Below are 17,843 nucleotides of genomic sequence, written 5' to 3'. Positions count from 1 at the left end.
TCTGTTAAAGTTGAGCCTTTTCATTTCAGATAAACAAACCACATCTGTTAGATGTCTCAGTGTTTAGCTGCACTGACTTCCTTTCCTGGGATTGTGCACTCATGAATGACCCTGGACTTCTGCAGGGGTCTCTAAATTTAGCCTAAAAGGAAGTCCAGCCATCAAGCTGTTTAAACAGAGTTTGTAGTTATTGTGATGTTTGCCAGTTAGGACCAACAAGTTTTTTTTGGCTGCTGTTTTTCTCTCTTCTGATGTCCCCTTTCTGGAATGTTTGTTGGGTGTAATGTCACCACCTTATGCACATAATTTAGGCTGTGGTTTAAACCTACTGTATACCGTTCTGTTCAAAACTTTTTATCACTATTTTTTTTTTTATTCTGACCTGACATATTGATTTTAAGCAAATTTCTCTTTAAGAATTATGATAAAAAAAACAATGTTTTTCATTGAATGGTCATAGATCACTTATATTAGGTGAAGTGACATCAGTTTGGACAATCATTAGGAAAAACAGATTTGCTGATGTTGTAAAATCAAACAATTTTACTTCATTAACATTAAAGGTAATCTTTAGCATCTTATACTGGTAAGAGTTTAAAACAGGCTTTCAGCATTTCCAGATCCAGATGTGCCATAATGATAGGCACTGGTTTGAAGTTTTATACTAAACAGCTTTGTTGTACTTCGTATAGGTTTCTTGTTATCCATTTAATATTGCGCTGTCTTATTTTCTGAACGAAACAGAAGCATTTCTCAAAATGTAAGAGGAAATAGTTTCTTTTTAAATACATTGTTTTTTTTTACTTTACCTTAAGCAGACTTACTGATGATTACTCTTACCATGTTGCTCTGAGCACAACCAGTTATTTTTCAGATGGTGTGTTCAATTGATGAAAAAGAAAAAAGTCCAGCCAGTTGAGCTTAAAATTGTCTGCTTTGTTGTTTCAGCCCGGGTAGCCAGACCTTTATTTTTGAAATGCTGTTTTATTTTGTTGCCTTAAAAACTGAGGTGACCATTTGGTTTTGTTTGTTTCCTCATTGTAGAGTTCTGGAGATGAATCTGCAGTGCTCTGGTTGGACCAAATCCAGGAAGCTATCCTAACAGCCAATCAGGATGAAGAGGATGCCCTTATAAGTATGAACACTTTTAGCCCTGCTGTACATCTGCACTAAGTGTATAGTGTGTATAGTAGGAGTGTAACTACGGAGCCCGACAGCTGCAAGCACACACTAAACAATGAAACCAGTTGCAATAATGTGTAATGCAAAATCCAAAACATGCAAGCACAAAAAACAAATGCAAAAGGAAAAAACTGCAAACAAAACAGAAATGAGCAGCTAACTCGGGTATAAAGCAAAGCAAAAAAACATGCAAACAAAACAACAAATGCAACAGAAACACACTGCGCCCAAAAATAGCTGCAATCAGTTAAAGTAGAAGCAAAAACCTGTATCAATGAAATTAATGCAAACAAAAAAATATAGCAAAAATTAAATGCTGCAATCAGAGAAATAAAATAATGCAAATAGTAAAAACTGCTGCAAACTCACTGGACCAGGAGAGGGAGATGAACAAAGAACCAACCATATCGGACAAACCCATAAAGTTGAGCTTTATTGCAGGATAAAAATAAGAAAATAAAAACATAAAGACATTGGAAGAAGCCTCTTAACCAGGTATATATATTTTTTAAAATGAAGACATTCTCATACTTAATACGGTAAGACATTTCTCAACTTTTCCATGGCCTAATATTTTTGTCAAATGACAAAAAGGTCCTGGAGGATGTAGTGGAAGTCAAAATTTGAAAGTAAATTCCTCTGGACCCGAGTGAATAAGCTTTAAATGGCCAATGAAATAACTCCCGCCAAAAAAACCCAAAGGAAATACACATAACAAACTGCAACTCTACAGTAACATCTTGGTTACATATGTAACAAATTTGGTATCTATACAACAAGCAACTGAAAAATTAGGGATGTTTGGATTGAACAAAAATCCAGGTGGACATCATGGAACAGTTTGGCGTAATATCTGAGATCTGGAATTAATTCTTGAAATAAAATTTGAAATATTGTTATATAATTGGCTATAAAAATACAATTATCCTTCCAAAAGTTTTATTTTTTTCAGCATTATTTATTTACACATTGTAATTAAACATTATACACAAAGCTATATAGAAAAAAGATGCCTGAGGACAGATGGGTGTATCTAAATAACAGTCCAATGAGGGAGCTTCATAGCTCTTTGGAAAGGCCACCTTCTACAGAATCCGATGATATGCACCAATGACAGAGACAGAAGCCCCAGTGAATCACACGCAAGATGAGCAAAAGTCTTTGTGATTTACACAAAGTTACAGTTTTCAAATATGGGCATGCTGCTGTACCATGATATACAGAGAAGAAGGACCTTCGAGATTTAAATGAGCTATCGGTTGGATATACAGGTGCTGGTCATAAAATTAGAATATCATGAAAAAGTAGATTGATTTCAGTAATTCCATTTAAAAAGTGAAACTTGTATATTATATTCATACATTACATACAAACTCATATATTTCAGATGTTTATTTTGTTTAATTTTGATGATTACAAATGACAACAAATGAAAATCTCAAATTCATCATAGAAAATTAGAATATTACTGAAGACCAATAAAAACAAAGGATTTATAGAAATGTTGGCCAACTGAAAAGTATGAACATGAAAAGTATGAGCATGTACAGCACTCAGTATTTAGTTGGGCCTCCTTTGGCCTGTATTACTGCAGCAATGCGGCGTGGCATGGAGTCGATCAGTCTGTGGCACTGCTCAGGTGTTATGATAGCCCAGGTTGCTCTAATAGTGGCTTTTAGCTCTTCTGAATTGTTGGGTCTGGTGTATTGCATCTTCTTCTTCACAATACCCCATAGATTTTCTATGGGGTTAAGGTCAGGAGAGTTTGCTGGCCAATTAAGAACAGGGATACCATGGTCCTTCAACCAGGTACTGGTAGCTTTGGCACTGTGTGCAGGTGCCAAGTCCTGTTGGAAAATGAAATCTGCATCTCCAAAAAGTTGGTCAGCTGCAGGAAGCATGAAGTGCTCTAAAACTTCCTGGTATGTGGCTGCGTTGACCCTGGACCTCAGAAAACACAATGGACCAACACCAGCAGATGACATGGCACCCCAAACCATCACTGACTGTGGAAACTTTACACTGGACTTCAAGCAACGTGGATGAAGTGCCTCTCTTCTTTTCCTCCAGACTCTGGGACCTTGATTTCCAAAGGAAATGCAAAATTTACTTTCATCAGAGAACATGACTTTGGACCACTCACCAGCAGTCCAGTCCTGTTTCTCTTTAGCCCAGGCAAGACGCTTCTGACGCTGTCTGTGGTTCAAGAGTGGCTTGACACAAGGAATGCGACAGCAGAAACCCATGTCTTTCATACGTCTGTGTGTGGTGGTTCTTGAAGCACTCACTCCAGCTGCAGTCCACTCTTTGTGAATCTCCCCCACATTTTTGAATGGGTTTTGTTTCACAATCCTCTCCAGGGTGCGGTTATCTCTCTTGCTTGTACACTTTTTTCGACCACATCTTTTCCTTCCCTTCGCCTCTCTATTAATGTGCTTGGACACTGAGCTCTGTGAACAGCCAGCCTCTTTAGCGATGACCTTTTGTGTCTTGCCCTCCTTGTGCAAGGTGTCGATGGTCGTCTTTTGGACAACTGTCAAGTCAGCAGTCTTCCTCATGATTGTGTAGCCTATAGAACTAGACTGAAAGACCATTTAAAGGCTTTTGCAGGTGGTTTGAGTTAATTAGCTGATTAGAGTGTGGCACCAGGGGCCATCAATTTTGAACCTTTTCACAATATTCTAATTTTCTGATATGATGAATTTGAGATTTTCATTTGTTATTTGTAATCATCAAAATTAAACAAAATAAACATCTGAAATATATGAGTTTGTATGTAATGTATGAATATAATATACAAGTTTCACTTTTTAAATGGAATTACTGAAATCAATCTACTTTTTCATGATATTCTAATTTTATGACCAGCACCTGTATTCCAGAAACTGACTTTAATTGGGATATCTTTATATGAAGATGGATATCTTTTGATGAAAAAAGCAGCAAAGTCAAGACACTTTTTCTGTTTTTCTTGTTTTTGCTGGTGTTTTTGTAGTACTTTTTTGATTGGTCAGCTGCAAACGATCAGGGTTTTACTAATGAGTTTGACTTTATCCTAATTAGTGTCTTGTTGGCTTTCATTAGAAATGCATCTTTCAGTGCCGCTATCTGCGTTGCTGAAGTGAAGGCCACTAAAACAACAAAACAAGCTGGGTTATTAATTGCATTTTGGCTATCTGAGCGCTTTTTGACATGGTGTTGCAGCTGTGGATTTTTCAGTGGATTTTAGAATTAAGTAGATTTGTAGCGTAGTAGGAGATAAAGATCTGGGCATATGTTGTGTTTCAGTCTCAGAGTTGGTGAGCTACAAGCTTATTATTGTTTCAGTAGAGCTCCAGCCCCTTTGAAAGAGGATGCTTGGGCCTAATGCAGGGTAAAAAATGTTGGAAGAAGAGGTTTGTTGTGTTTCAGAATAACAACATAGTGATTTATAGTAATATAAGGAACACTCTGGTCTGATATGGTTAGTTTTTTGTTCAACAGAAGTGCTCCCTCTAGTGGTCCAGAGAACTTCCATTTTTTTAGGAGCGAGTATTGCAGCAATTTTTTTGTTGCAAATTTTTTTTCTCTGTGCATGTTTTGTTGATTGCAGGTTTCTGCTTCTTTTATTTCTAATTGCAGCATTTTTTTGTTAGCAGCAATTTTCTTTTTGCACAATTTTTGTGCGTTTTCATGTTTTGGAGTTTGCATCAAAACTGTTTTTGCAGCTTGTTTAGTCGTTTACTGCGCTTTTCATCTGCGGGTGCCATAGTTTATACTTCAGTGTGTTTCATTGTTCGTTGAAACACACAATTGTTTAAATTATTTCTAAAACCTTATTGTAAAGTACAGATATCTTAATAGAAGCATTTAACAGCTTACAGTACACCAGTGTTCATATATCCTAAAATGTTTCTTAAAGTAATAATTTTAAACCGTTTTGCTTTTCTGGCTCTAGGTTTGTTACCGTCCTTATGCTGTTTTACTGTACATTAATAATTAAAATCCTGAACCATGTTTCCTGTAATAAACTGGTCTCTGTTCAGCTGTCATTCTTGCTCAACAACAAAGTTTTCTTTTATTAGTGGCTGAAGCTGTTGCTCATATTAATAAGACGGTGGAGGAGGGGGACTTCCAGAACACCTTGCAAGCTTTGCAGGTCGCTGGTGCAGGACTGAAAGCTGTGCATCCAGACTGTGCAGAAACATACCAGACTGAACTGGCACACAGGCAAACCACAAACTCTAGCAGAGGTAAATATGCAAGCATCATGCGGTAGCTGAACTAAGGGGAAACTTCAATATTTGTAGTCTTTTTTTTTTTTTTGCATGATTAATTCAGCCTTGTTGAGTCTGATCCCTCAAACTCATTAAAGATCTGATCACTTTTTAGCAAAAAGCTATATGACAACAATGAACCCCAATCTAGCCCATGTTGATTGGTCTTGCAATAAGTGTTACTAAGTAAAAGGGACAGTTGTTAAGGTAAAAACATGCATCTGTAGCTAACAAAGGAATTAGTTGAAAAAAAAAATTGTTTCTGTAATTGCAGGAATCTTTATGTTAATATTACTTGTTTTTTATTTTTTTACTTTTATTTTTTTAAATCATTAGAAGATTATGATGGGATAAGTTGGTCTGTGATTATAGTTACTGAAAAGGAATTAGTGTGATTGATTATGAAATAAATTAAAATTGAATAAGTAAAAAAAAAATAAATAAAGGGGCGTATTAAGAAAACGTAAATTGAACGTTTCTCGGTATAAATATTCTGGTCAAATGAATTCAAAGAATTGACAATTGTTAACGCTAGTTTATAACTGTGCTTAATGTTGTCTTATCTGTCTTATCTAAACAATCCAAAGCCGTTCACATTATATTATTATTATTATTTTACACTCTCTGAGAAAGATGCTGATGTCAATTTAGTGTGAGTTGGGCCCTAGGAATCTGTGAAACACAATTGTTTTCCGTCCTACAGGCAGCAGTGATGGTGTTTGGGTAAAACACAGCATCAAGGACAGATATGACTACTTCTACAATCTAGAGACTGGGCAGGGCAGCTGGGACAAGCCTGAAGGATTTGAAAATAATGCAGCACAACTCAGCAAAGAGGAGATCCAGGTACATCTCCGTCATGTTAACAACTGATAATCTTTGTGAAAAGAAAATACAGGATTCCTTACTTGGTTGTTTACAGAGGTGTCAAGTAACGAAGTACAAATACTTTGTTACTGTACTAAGGTAACTTTTTAGGTATCTATACTTTACTCCATTACTTATTTTTCTTCCTACTTCTGACTTCTACTCATTACATTTTCACACAAGTATCTGTACTTTCTATTCCTTACATTTTTAAAACAAACGTTACTCTTGGCTTCGTGTTAATCTTTATAAATATTTATTTCACATCATGTGCTCCATCCAATGCAGATCATTGGCGTCATGCACATATAGTGAAAACTAGTGTCATTGGATGAGTCATATAACACAAAAACTCATTGGTCAACTATTCATCAAATTTGTGTTGACGGCAAAAGAAATCATCAGAAGCAAGCAGGTGTTCTTCAAACTGCAAATGTGAATTGTCTATGCTATGCTACAATGTCTGACTCAGAAAAAGATGTTGAAATGTCTAAAAGGTCAGACACAGGCAAGAGCGTATCCGGAGACGGAGACGGAGACCAACCAAACCTCCCTCATCCTTGGCCCTATCTCAGAGAATTTTTCGAATAGTTGAAAAATTGAGCTTTCAGTTTATATAGTGGCATCTGGCTTTTTTTTTAAAGGTTAATTTATAGTTTTATACTTTAAGTAGTTTTTGGAGCACATACTTTTTCACTTTTACATGAGTAAAGAGGTCAAGTTGATACCTAAATTTTTACCAGAGTGTTTTTAAACTGCACTATCTATAATTCTACTTAAGTAACAAATGTGTGTACTTTTGACACCACTGGTTGTGTAAAATTAAGTATAATTGTTAACATTGGCTTTTCTTTCTCTTTTCTGTCAGAATGTGGTAAATGTGGTTACTTCAGAGTATAACAGGGAACAGCTATGGTTAGCCAATGAAACCTTCGTCATCCAGCTGCAGGCAAAGATCAGAGGTTTCTTGGTCAGAAAAAAGCATTCACAGAGAATGGAGTATCTACGGCATCAAGAGCATCATGTAGTTAAACTCCAGGTAGGAAATATCTGACATTACTTCTTTTACCCTTTTAACATCTTCAAATGTTTATTGACCAGATGATCAAGATCATATTTGTTTTGTGTCCTTTAGTTTTAATATAGAAATAATAGAAACAATATGTTTACAGTAGAAGTTAATCCACCATGGACATGGTGTTTTTGAGTGAACTCACTGTTCATCAATCAGTCAGTTTATTTGCCCATTAAACATTTGGTGTACAAGTTTCAATACAGATTTGATCTGATATAGTGAAGATTATACTTCCAGGCATAAAGTATGTATATTAATACTTATATTTGGTTAAATGTCCCTCAACAAGCAGAGCTGGACTTCTGAAAAGATTCTAACAGAATTGTTCTTATAACAAAAGGCTTTGGATCAGAAATGACTTTTAAATTAGTTAGTTTTCTGACATGGACATCATCAGGCCATTTAATTTCTGAGCTTTAATGTTATCCTAGTTTGGGTGTATATTTTTGGTCACTGCACCATGAAAGCTTCAGATGTCTGTTTTAACATTTCCAGATGTTGATTTAAGCTGGTGGTGAAGAATTTGGAGGAAGTCCTTGTTTTTTTTATCATTCCATTCACTTGTTATAATTACAAAGTGACTTCCACCTATAGCTTAAACTTGCACATGATCTGAATCATTAGCAAATTTCAATGAATTGCTGTTCAGGTTATCCTGTACACAGACAGACAGACAAACACACATACAACCCCAACTAAAAACATACATTAATTAAACATTTACTGCAGTCTTTTCGGTGGTAAATTCTATGGACATTCCCTGAATTTTTTTATCTCTTGAAAAGTAACCTTACCAATGAAGACATGTAAATTGTTCAAATATTGGTTAAATTTTAAGGAAACTAATATAAATTTGACAGCCTTTGTTTACCACTTCACCCTTTTACTCTATGCTGAAGTAGAGCTGTAAAAGTCTGAGTTGTTAAAGAAGATCTTAACCAAATTGTCTTTGCACTAAGGTTGACCATTTTTATTGACTAAATTTGGTCATTGGTTGGCTTTGCTTACAGGACATTGGTCCAAGCAAAAAAAAAAAAAAAAAAAACTGCACTTCAAAAGGAAAAAAGCCAGGCTTCATTATTTTTCTGTCAAATCAGCATCTCTACTGCTAAAACAACCAATTTAAAAAAGAAAGATGTTGACTAAATCTGTTTGTAAGAGGGGTTTGAAGATGAATCATGAATTATACCTTTAATGTAATTTGTCAGAATTGATTGAATTATTTTTAACGATCAGTTTACATGTGGAGGGCTGATCTGTCATCTGTTAATCTCTCCTTCCTGATGCACCCGTGGGCTTTTGAAGCATTTATAAATGTAGAGCAATTGTATTTTAAAGTTGTCTAAATGTGAGTTTATGTGATTAAAAGAAGACAAAATAAGAGTATAACACCTGTTGAAGGAAACCTTTAAAGGGATTATTTCTGCCTGTCCAAGTTCACCAACCGATGCTGTGATGCCTTTAACCAAACTGCAGTATTTTAAAGCTTCTCTCTCTCTTTTTTTAGGCTTGCTGGAGAGGTTATAGACAGAGGAGAATCTACATAGCGCGGATGAATTTGCTTCAGAAAAGTGTTGCTTCTGTGGTCAAGGTGATTATTGCCTTTTAATATAGTTCTCCTTCTTTGTCTTTAAAATTGCAGCTGTTCTTAAGCAACTGCCAACCAAAATTAGATTGCTGTGAAGTGTTATTTGTAACTAATAATCATAATAATACATTTTATTTCAAAGGAGCCTTTCTGGATCCTCAAGATCACCATACAAAATATAAAAACAAACTGTTAGTCATATAGTCTGTATACATAATTCCTGCAACAGTTTATTTTTCTGATCCTTAGATCCAGTCTATAGTGAAAATGTGGAAAGCAAAACGGAAATACAGTCAAAGGTTGCAGTTCTTCCGAGACCATGTGAGTTATCTGTTCTATCCACAGACATGTCTTTGAAAGATTGCCTTAAATTTCTCATGATCCTTTCACCAATCTATCATTTTTAGGAAAAAGAAATTATAAAAATCCAGGCTTTCCTGAAGGCAAACAAAGCAAGAGACGATTACAGGACCTTAAGTAAGTCTAAAAATCATCTTTGACTTTTCTAATCACAGGGGTTGGTTGAGCTGCTTTAGTTAGGCTGTTATAATATGGATGTATCTTTGATATTAGTATAGATAAAATAATGATTTTATTGAAGGGTTTTATTAAAGTCTTAGATAAAAGGGAAGATATATGAATCTTTAAAATGTAGCTGCTGTATGCTATCGACTCCTACATGTTTTCCAACATTAAATTTAGTTAATCTGTAAATTATATTTTAACAGTTTAAAAACAAAGGTAGCTTATATTTCTTTTGATAATTATGTATTACAGTTGATTAACAGATCAAATTCTGTTTTTTTTTTTCTTTAATGACCAAAGTTTTCTTTTATAGCTCATCTAAAACAATAATGGTTTAACAAAATGCCTCATAGATAGAATTTTATAATAGTCGGCACTACATGATCTAGAATAATTTATCTACAGTGCTAGTGTTTGCTTAAAGTTGCAAAATTTGCAAAAACAGGCTCTCCAGTTGGTTTGTTGACCTTGAAGTAATGAAGCATAAAGTTGCAGCAGCTCAGACAGACATGATGGTTATCAAACCCTTAAGAAATGGTTTAACTGATTGATCAGTTAACTTCCCTTACCTTAACCTTCAAACCAAGCAGAGTAGACCAGCTGAAGGCCACTATTAAAGTAACCTGGGCTCTCTAAACCTCAAAGCCACAGCCTGATCTCCTGCAGGCCATACTGCTCTGATCCAGGTGTTCATGCATTTGGGGTCTAAATAAGATAATAAATTAAATGATAAAGAATACCTTTCATGATTTCCATGTAATACTCATACTTTCTAAGTAATAGAATTTTGGTATTTACAATTTGAGATATATATCTATAGATAAAAGAAATCCCCCTTTTAAATATTAATTACTGAAATCTAATTTCTAAGGTCTTCATATGCACTGGCACAGACCACTTTATCATCTGATTTGTCTGTGCTGTCCAGGATGTGAAAAACGTATCGGTGTAGGAGCAGTAAATGTTTGTCAATATGGTAAAACTAAACTGAGGTTCTGTTTTTTGACATGTAAGCTGGAGCCAGTGATCCTCCACTGTCAGTGGTCCGAAAGTTTGTCCACTTGTTGGAGCAGAGCCCCCGGGATCTGCAGGAGGAACAAGAGGTGACGCGTCTCAGGGAAGAAGTGGTGACAAAGATCCGCTCGAACCAACAGATGGAGAAGGACTTAAATCTGATGGACATCAAGATCGGACTGCTGGTTAAGAACAGGATCACCCTGCAGGTGGAGAATTTATGACATTTTTTTCCATTGTGAGTTTTTCCGAGTGCATCTGAGATGGAAAGGTTAAATATGTTCACCTTCTTCTGGTCTTCTAAACACTCAGGGGATGGGACTGGTCTGACCATGGTGCTCCTTATATTCCAGCTAGGATTCCCTGTTAATTTAGGGTTTGTTTCATTTCACAGGATGTTGTTTCACATAACAAGAAAATGAAGAACAAGAAAAATAAAACGAGTAAAGATGACCAGACTGCTGGAGATGGACTTGGGATCAAAGGCCTCAGTAAGGGCAAGAGAAGGAAGCTGGAGGCCTACCAACATCTCTTTTATCTGCTGCAGGTATAAAAGCTCTGCAGCAACAGTATTACAATTGAACCAAGAATTAGATCTTTCTGATTTTGAGCATTAGGACAAACTAAATCTCATTTTTTTCTGACATTTTTTCAGACCAATCCATCCTATTTGGCTAAGCTGATCTTTCAGATGCCTCAAAACAAATCGACAAAGTTCCTGGACACAGTGATCTTTACTTTGTACAACTATGCTTCCAACCAAAGGGAGGAATATATGCTGCTCAGACTCTTCAAGACTGCGCTGGAAGAAGAGATTAAGTAAGAACTTGGTGGATAGTAGAGCAAAATGTTAAGCAGAGCATCATTTGACAGAATGGATAAGAGCCTGATTGCATAAGTGCAGACTGAGAACACGTGATAGAACAGAGGGTGATACAAAAAGGCTGTAGATCTGTATGCATAACTATGAACTGGAGGTGGTTTTCTGGATTAAAGTCTAGTTCTACTATGATTTCAAACCTATTCTCCTGAGGTCCAAGATCTCTTTGGAGTGGAATTTCAAGGATTGCGAGGGATAGATAGATGTGGTTTGGAAGAACAGGAGGAACTTTGCTAACATTTCTGAAAAAATGTGTGACATCATGTTAGCCTGAGCAGTCCTGTATAATATTGCGCAGCACAGCTGGATTTAATTCAGAGCTTTGTGCTGAGGCTGTCAGGACAGATAGATCATATCCAACTAATCTTCAGTCTGACTGTTGAATAGTTCTGAGCTAAAACAACCACATTTTAACAATTGTGCAATTTATGTAAAAAACTGTATTTTAGGTAAGATCTGTCATTTATTAGTGGCGCAATTTCTTTATGTAGTGAGCTTAAAAAATGGGAACAAATATCATTTTCAGCTTCCAGATGATCAACATCAAATTGTTCCATGGGATTGGCCGGTATATGCATTATTTCATAATCTAAACATAGATTATCATGTATTCTGCTTTAGTTTCACATAAACATTAGCTTTCCCAGAAGTGAACTGTAATTACATTTATTGAGATCTTTTAATATAAATAAAACCTAACTTATTCTTTATAAACATACAGATTCTATTTTTATTTGTTCTGGCATATTTGTGAATATATGCATAGTCTCTATCATTTCTCTTAATTCTCTGTCTTAGTTCAAAAGTGGATCAGATCCAGGAAATAGTGACGGGCAATCCTACAGTCATCAAGATGGTGGTGAGCTTTAACAGAGGTGCACGAGGTCACAATGTACTCAGGCAGCTTTTGGCCCCAGTAGTCAAAGATATCATAGATGACAAGAGTTTAAGCACCAACACCAATCCTGTGGAGGTGTACAAAGCCTGGGTCAACCAGCTGGAGACGGCGACCGGAGAGGCCAGGTAGGAGCAGAAACTACTGTTGAATACATTACTGACAGGGTTTAAGCTGGGATTTATTCCGTTTTAATGTGTGAATTCTCTTACAGTATTTGGAATATTTTAATCTTACCTTATCAGGAGACCAGTTTCTTACCATAAAAAAAATAATAATAATTTTGTTTCCATTGGTTTCCTTTAGCAAGCTGCCCTATGAGGTTACTCCTGAGCAAGCCATGTCACATGAGGAAGTACGTAACAGGCTGCAGGCTTCCAGTGCGGCTCTGCGGTCCACAACAGATAAGGTGTTGAACTTAATTGTGTCGTCGCTGGATAACATCCCGTAAGTTTCTAGGTTTAGTCCCTATAACGGTCTTCTGGCTGTTCTTCTGTGCCAAATTCACATGTTTTATGGCCCTTCATTACCTGTTGTGTTTAATAAAGATTAAATGATAAAAAATGTATTTACTCTCCCCTGTTTTAGCATTAAAATCTCATAAAACATGTCATCTTGCTGAGCTTTCAGTTTAATTTCTTCAGCTTTCTTTTATATTTAAACATTTTTCGATAAAACTGGACATTTTTGGCCTCACTGTGGTTTCGATGCTTGGGCAACCTTTTAGAGCACTTACTGGCATAAAAACTTTACTTTTTCTGATTCTACTGTTACCTACCACTGGGGGTGCTGTTGCTCCTACATAGGAGATCAGACTGTAGTTCAAATGAGCCATCTTCAGTTTTACTCTTCTTGGGTTTGTTTTATTATTTCTAAAATGACATGTAACTGTATGCTGATGGCTGACCAATTCTTTTTGTTTTACATACAGTTATGGCATGAGATACATAGCAAAGGTTTTGAAGCAAAGCCTCCATCAAAAGTTTCCAGAGGCCTCAGAGGATGAGCTGCTGAAGGTAGAGGGAATAATACATTACCACCAAAAAACAGAAAAAAACACCTTTCCTGCTTTATGTGTTACTTATTTATCTTTATTTAGATTGTAGGGAACCTGCTGTACTACCGCTACATGAACCCAGCCATTGTGGCACCAGATGGATTTGATATCATCGACATGTCAGCAGGAGGCCAACTTCATGTCGAGCAGCGACGCAACTTGGGATCTGTTGCAAAGATGCTGCAGCATGCTGCTGCAAACAAGCATTTTGAGGGCGAGAATGCGCACATGATTTCAATGAACAACTACATATCTCAGGCGTATGAGAAGTTTAGGTAAGAGGAAAAATGAGGAGTCTGCATAAATTATGCTTTGCTGTCTATTATGTTGGACGTAAAACAAAACCTTTTGTTAAGAGAAAAATCCAAGAGGTAAAAAAGAAGTGACCTTCCTCCAATAACAATGCAGAATATAAAAAAACGACACTGTGGACATGAAGGTAACCATGGAAAAAGAAAAAGCTATGTGCTGTATAAGCAGATTTTAGACAGTCGCCTGCCAACATTAACTTCACTTCCAAATGAGAAAGGCAACATGAGTGTGTGTGCCGCCTTTTGGCCCACTTTGTGAAAATGAGTGACTCATCTTTACTGGAAATCCACTATCCTGTCTATTTTCTGGGAATCTGTCTGTTTGAACTGTTCCACCTCTCTAGCAAAAAGATTTAATGAAGTTTAGCAACTTAAATGGAGTGTTGTTTACGTCAACCTTACTATACCTGATGCTCAAAGACTAATGCCTAACTGTTGATCTCCAACAGGTTATTTTTCCAGGCTGCATGTGACGTTCCTGAACCCGAGGAGAAGTTTAACATTGATGAATATTCAGACATGGTTACTCTGAGCAAACCTGTCATCTACATCTCAATAGAAGAAATCATCAACACTCATTCGGTAAATTCTGGCCAAATACAACGATCAAATAATACGATCTTTTATTCCTTTCTGTCACACCTACTTAGATCATCCTCTATGGTGCTTTTTAAAGACTTAAAGCTGCATTAAGAGGCGAACTTTTAGGCTCTGCTGTTTCAGAAAAAATTAAGAAATGAATTAAAACTAAACTGCATAACCAGTGATATGTGTGCAAAATACTACCTCTATGCAGTATTTACTAAGAGATGATGTTTCAGGACTTTAACTTCACACTCGGCATTATATTATACATGACTGGTTAGATGATGTCCCACTGCCCCTGGTAGCCACATCAGCAGTGTACTTCAATAGCTGAGATGCTAAAAGCTATGTTAAAGGAATAGTACACCCAAAACATGATTAGCCTTCATTTTCTACTCACCCCCATGCTGAACAACACTCTGGAGTACTTTTTTGATATCTCAAATGCATCTGGAGATCTTCTTGCTGTCTGCTGACATTCAAATAATGGAGGTCTATGGTGCCCGAGACAGAAAGGTCCGTAAAAGTCCACAAAAAACGTGTCAATATTCCTCCATACTGCTCGTCCAATGTATTCCAAGTGTCCTGAGTTGGTAGTGTCCATAATTTACTCGAAACAAAGTCATTTAGAATGTTTTTAGAGCATAAACAGTAGTGTATAGGATTTCCTAAAAGCGCGTTCACGAGTCTACGGAAACCGCGGCAGACCAATCCAGATGAAAGTGCGCATTCAGCGTCTGCTCTTGATAATGCAAGCATAGAAGAAGAAATGTGCTGTTTACCTGTGCAAAGAAAGAAACAACGAAAGAAAAATGTCTGAGGACTTCAGTGTTGAGGAAGAGCATGAGTTCTTTGCCGAGCTGAATGCGCACTTTCATCTGGTTTGGTCTGCCGCGTTTTCCGTAGGCTCGTGAACTCGCAGGCGCGCGCTTTTAGGAAATCCTATACACTACTGTTTATGCTCTAAAAACATTCTAAATGACTTTGTTTCGAGTAAATTATGGACGCTACCAACTCAGGACACTTGGAATACATAGGACGAGCAGTATAGAGGAATATTGACACGTTTTTTGTGGACTTTTATGCAGCTTTCTGCCTCGGGCACCATAGACCTCCATTATTTGAATGTCAGCAGACAGCAAGAAGCCTCCCAGATCTCCAGATGCATTTGAGATATCAAAAAAGTACTCCAGAGTGTTGTTCGGCATGGGGGTGAGTAGAAAATGAAGGCAATTCATGTTTTGGGTGTACTATTCCTTTAAGCTTTAGTAATGCAGTTATTGTGCAGCTTTGATTGGCATTTCTTTTAAACAGAAAAGCAACTTTTTTTCCCCCTGATTTTGAAATAAAACTTTCTATAAACTATAAATAATGTTTGATAACTATTATCTTGATTTTTTGCATGAGATGTAATATGTAGAATAAACAGCCAGCTGTTAAATCTGTACACAATGACCAGTGTGCTTGTTTAAATTTTAAATGGGGAGAGGTGACCTAGTGGTTAGGGGATCAAGAGGTTCTGAGTTCAAGCCCCACTCCTACAGACTGCCAGTCTGGGTCTCTGAGCAAGACCCTTAACTCCCACACTGCTCCCTGGGTGCCGCACAATTGCAGCCCACTGCTCCCTAAAGGGATGGGTTAAATGCAGAGAGTGAATTTCGTTGCCTTGTACTTGTGACAGTGTCATGACAAAGTTGAATTTCTTTACTTCTATTTTTAAAAACTGTTGCTCATAAGGATGATGGGTTCTATGACTTTCTGAGACCTGTGACCTTTCTTCTAAGCAAGGACATGTGCTTTCTCTCATAACCGCCCCTCACAGCTAGCCTGCAGCAATATGGGGGGGGAGGGACAAGAGTTGTTTTGTTTTGTTTTTACTTTATTTCAAAATTTTTCTGGCGTCTCATTAAGAGAAGTTTAAACAGAAACTGAATCGATTTTGAAAGTTGCATCTATGGGAAACAGACTCATTGCTGATACAGACTGTATAGGGATTTATTCATCTTTAAATAATGATGTCTGACCTGTATTTTTCTTTCCATCCTATTTTTCTTTCACCGTTATCCTGTTTCTGTTCTTTATATTTCCTGAGCTTGTCCTTGGAAAGCGATTAGTAATGAGAGACGAGGGATAAAGCATGAAGTGTTTTTAGTTTCACTCTAAACAGGATTGTTAATGGATGAATTAATGCATCAGGAAAATGTTTAATCTATATTTTTCCTCTGCTTATGAATATAATCTTATCAGATGTTAATGTTCCTCAATGATTGTGGAACAAGTAAAAGGAGAATTGATGGAAAACATGTATTCTAATGATATGCAATGATTTAATAGGAACTTTTTTTAGATAACTTGAAAGGCAACAGCATATTCAGTAAATTTCGACTTTGATCTTCATTATTTTTTATTCCAGCAACCTTGCAAACACTGGTTTTATTTACTTTGTTTATTTTTGGCTCTTTTGTTGTAAATTGTTTGAAATGACCCGGTTGGGTTAAACACAACTGTTTTCATACAGCTAGTGTTGGAGCACCTGGAGGCCATCTCTCCAGACCGAAATGACCTGCTGCACGAGCTGCTGCAGGACCTGGGAGATGTTCCTGATGTAGAAGCTCTGCTTGGTACTGGTTTAAAACTCCTGACTATTAAGTCCCAAGTTCTCCACATTTCCTCGATTTGCAAACTATGCTGCTGTACTTTTAGGTGAAGGAGCTCTAGATCCAAATGACCCAAACAGAGAAAGCGCTCTGAGTCAGCTGGCAAAGACTGAGATCTCTCTAACACTGACCAGCAAGTTCGAACTTCTGGAGGGAGATGAGAAAGACTTGAAGACCCTCATGACAAAGTAAGTCAATGCTTAGAACTTGGGCATAATAATCTTATATTTATCTCATTCTGAGGCTTTGAATGCAGCTTTGGGCGTCAACTGCAAAACTGTCAGCAAAAATCGCACCTAGTCAGCACTGCTCTGTTAGTACTCTGTTTTCCATTGGCTTTTGTGAGACAATTGGTGCGTCTTTGCAGGCGTCACTCAGCTACATATCTTTGTTGTCTTTCCTGCTCCTCTATCTTGTTCTGTCCACAGAGGAAGGAGCAATGGGGCTGGGGTTATCTACCCTTTAAACATGCATCCTTTTTAACAGCCTTATGGAACAATGCGGTTGCTCTTGTCCTGTCTTTCAAGCCGCGCTCACAATGTCAAATAAATAGTGAAGACGCAGTAACTTAGATTATACTATTAGCATGTTAGCTGGAAATGTTCCCCATATTTTAACTGCAGCAGGTCTTCAGTCAGAATCAGCTAGATGCTGTCTTTACCTGCCATATAGTATGATGCATGGTGCTTGATTGATTTAAAATAAAATAAATATTTTTAAAGTAAAGCAAAAAAGACACAGTTTATATCTGTTTCTGTCTACTTACTAACCTACGTGTAAAATTTGCAAATGGCCAAGGCGATGTCAGCCTTTCAGGAGGCAGAGGAGATCAAAGAAGAATGTTTTAAAGGTGATTGGGGAATTTTTTGAGGGCTTGACATAAAACGAAAGTTACGTATGTAACTATGGTTCTATGAATCCCGGATGACCGCCAGAGGGCGGTGCTGAAAG

The 17,843-nt window shown here is 37.0% G+C and overlaps 1 protein-coding gene across 1 annotated transcript in view; it reads left to right on the top strand.

Moving 5' to 3' along the window:
• iqgap2 (IQ motif containing GTPase activating protein 2) overlaps positions 1-17,843 on the top strand; it is a 65,269-nt gene that overhangs the window by 37,802 nt on the left and 9,624 nt on the right. The window contains exons 16-32 of the mRNA XM_038291816.1: positions 1,045-1,135; positions 5,247-5,414; positions 6,142-6,284; positions 7,174-7,344; positions 8,888-8,971; positions 9,218-9,289; positions 9,376-9,445; positions 10,508-10,716; positions 10,902-11,054; positions 11,163-11,326; positions 12,186-12,410; positions 12,589-12,729; positions 13,214-13,298; positions 13,382-13,614; positions 14,100-14,232; positions 16,754-16,856; positions 16,939-17,080. Of these exons, the coding sequence (XP_038147744.1) occupies positions 1,045-1,135; positions 5,247-5,414; positions 6,142-6,284; positions 7,174-7,344; positions 8,888-8,971; positions 9,218-9,289; positions 9,376-9,445; positions 10,508-10,716; positions 10,902-11,054; positions 11,163-11,326; positions 12,186-12,410; positions 12,589-12,729; positions 13,214-13,298; positions 13,382-13,614; positions 14,100-14,232; positions 16,754-16,856; positions 16,939-17,080 (2,387 nt within the window). The remainder of the gene's footprint in view (positions 1-1,044; positions 1,136-5,246; positions 5,415-6,141; positions 6,285-7,173; positions 7,345-8,887; positions 8,972-9,217; positions 9,290-9,375; positions 9,446-10,507; positions 10,717-10,901; positions 11,055-11,162; positions 11,327-12,185; positions 12,411-12,588; positions 12,730-13,213; positions 13,299-13,381; positions 13,615-14,099; positions 14,233-16,753; positions 16,857-16,938; positions 17,081-17,843) is intronic.

This window comes from Cyprinodon tularosa, unplaced genomic scaffold (assembly GCF_016077235.1).
Source record: "Cyprinodon tularosa strain WSP-4 unplaced genomic scaffold, ASM1607723v1 ctg300, whole genome shotgun sequence".
Lineage (NCBI taxonomy): Eukaryota > Metazoa > Chordata > Actinopteri > Cyprinodontiformes > Cyprinodontidae > Cyprinodon > Cyprinodon tularosa.
Note: the sequence above shows the minus strand (reverse complement) of the source record. Positions and strands in the feature narration are given on the sequence as shown.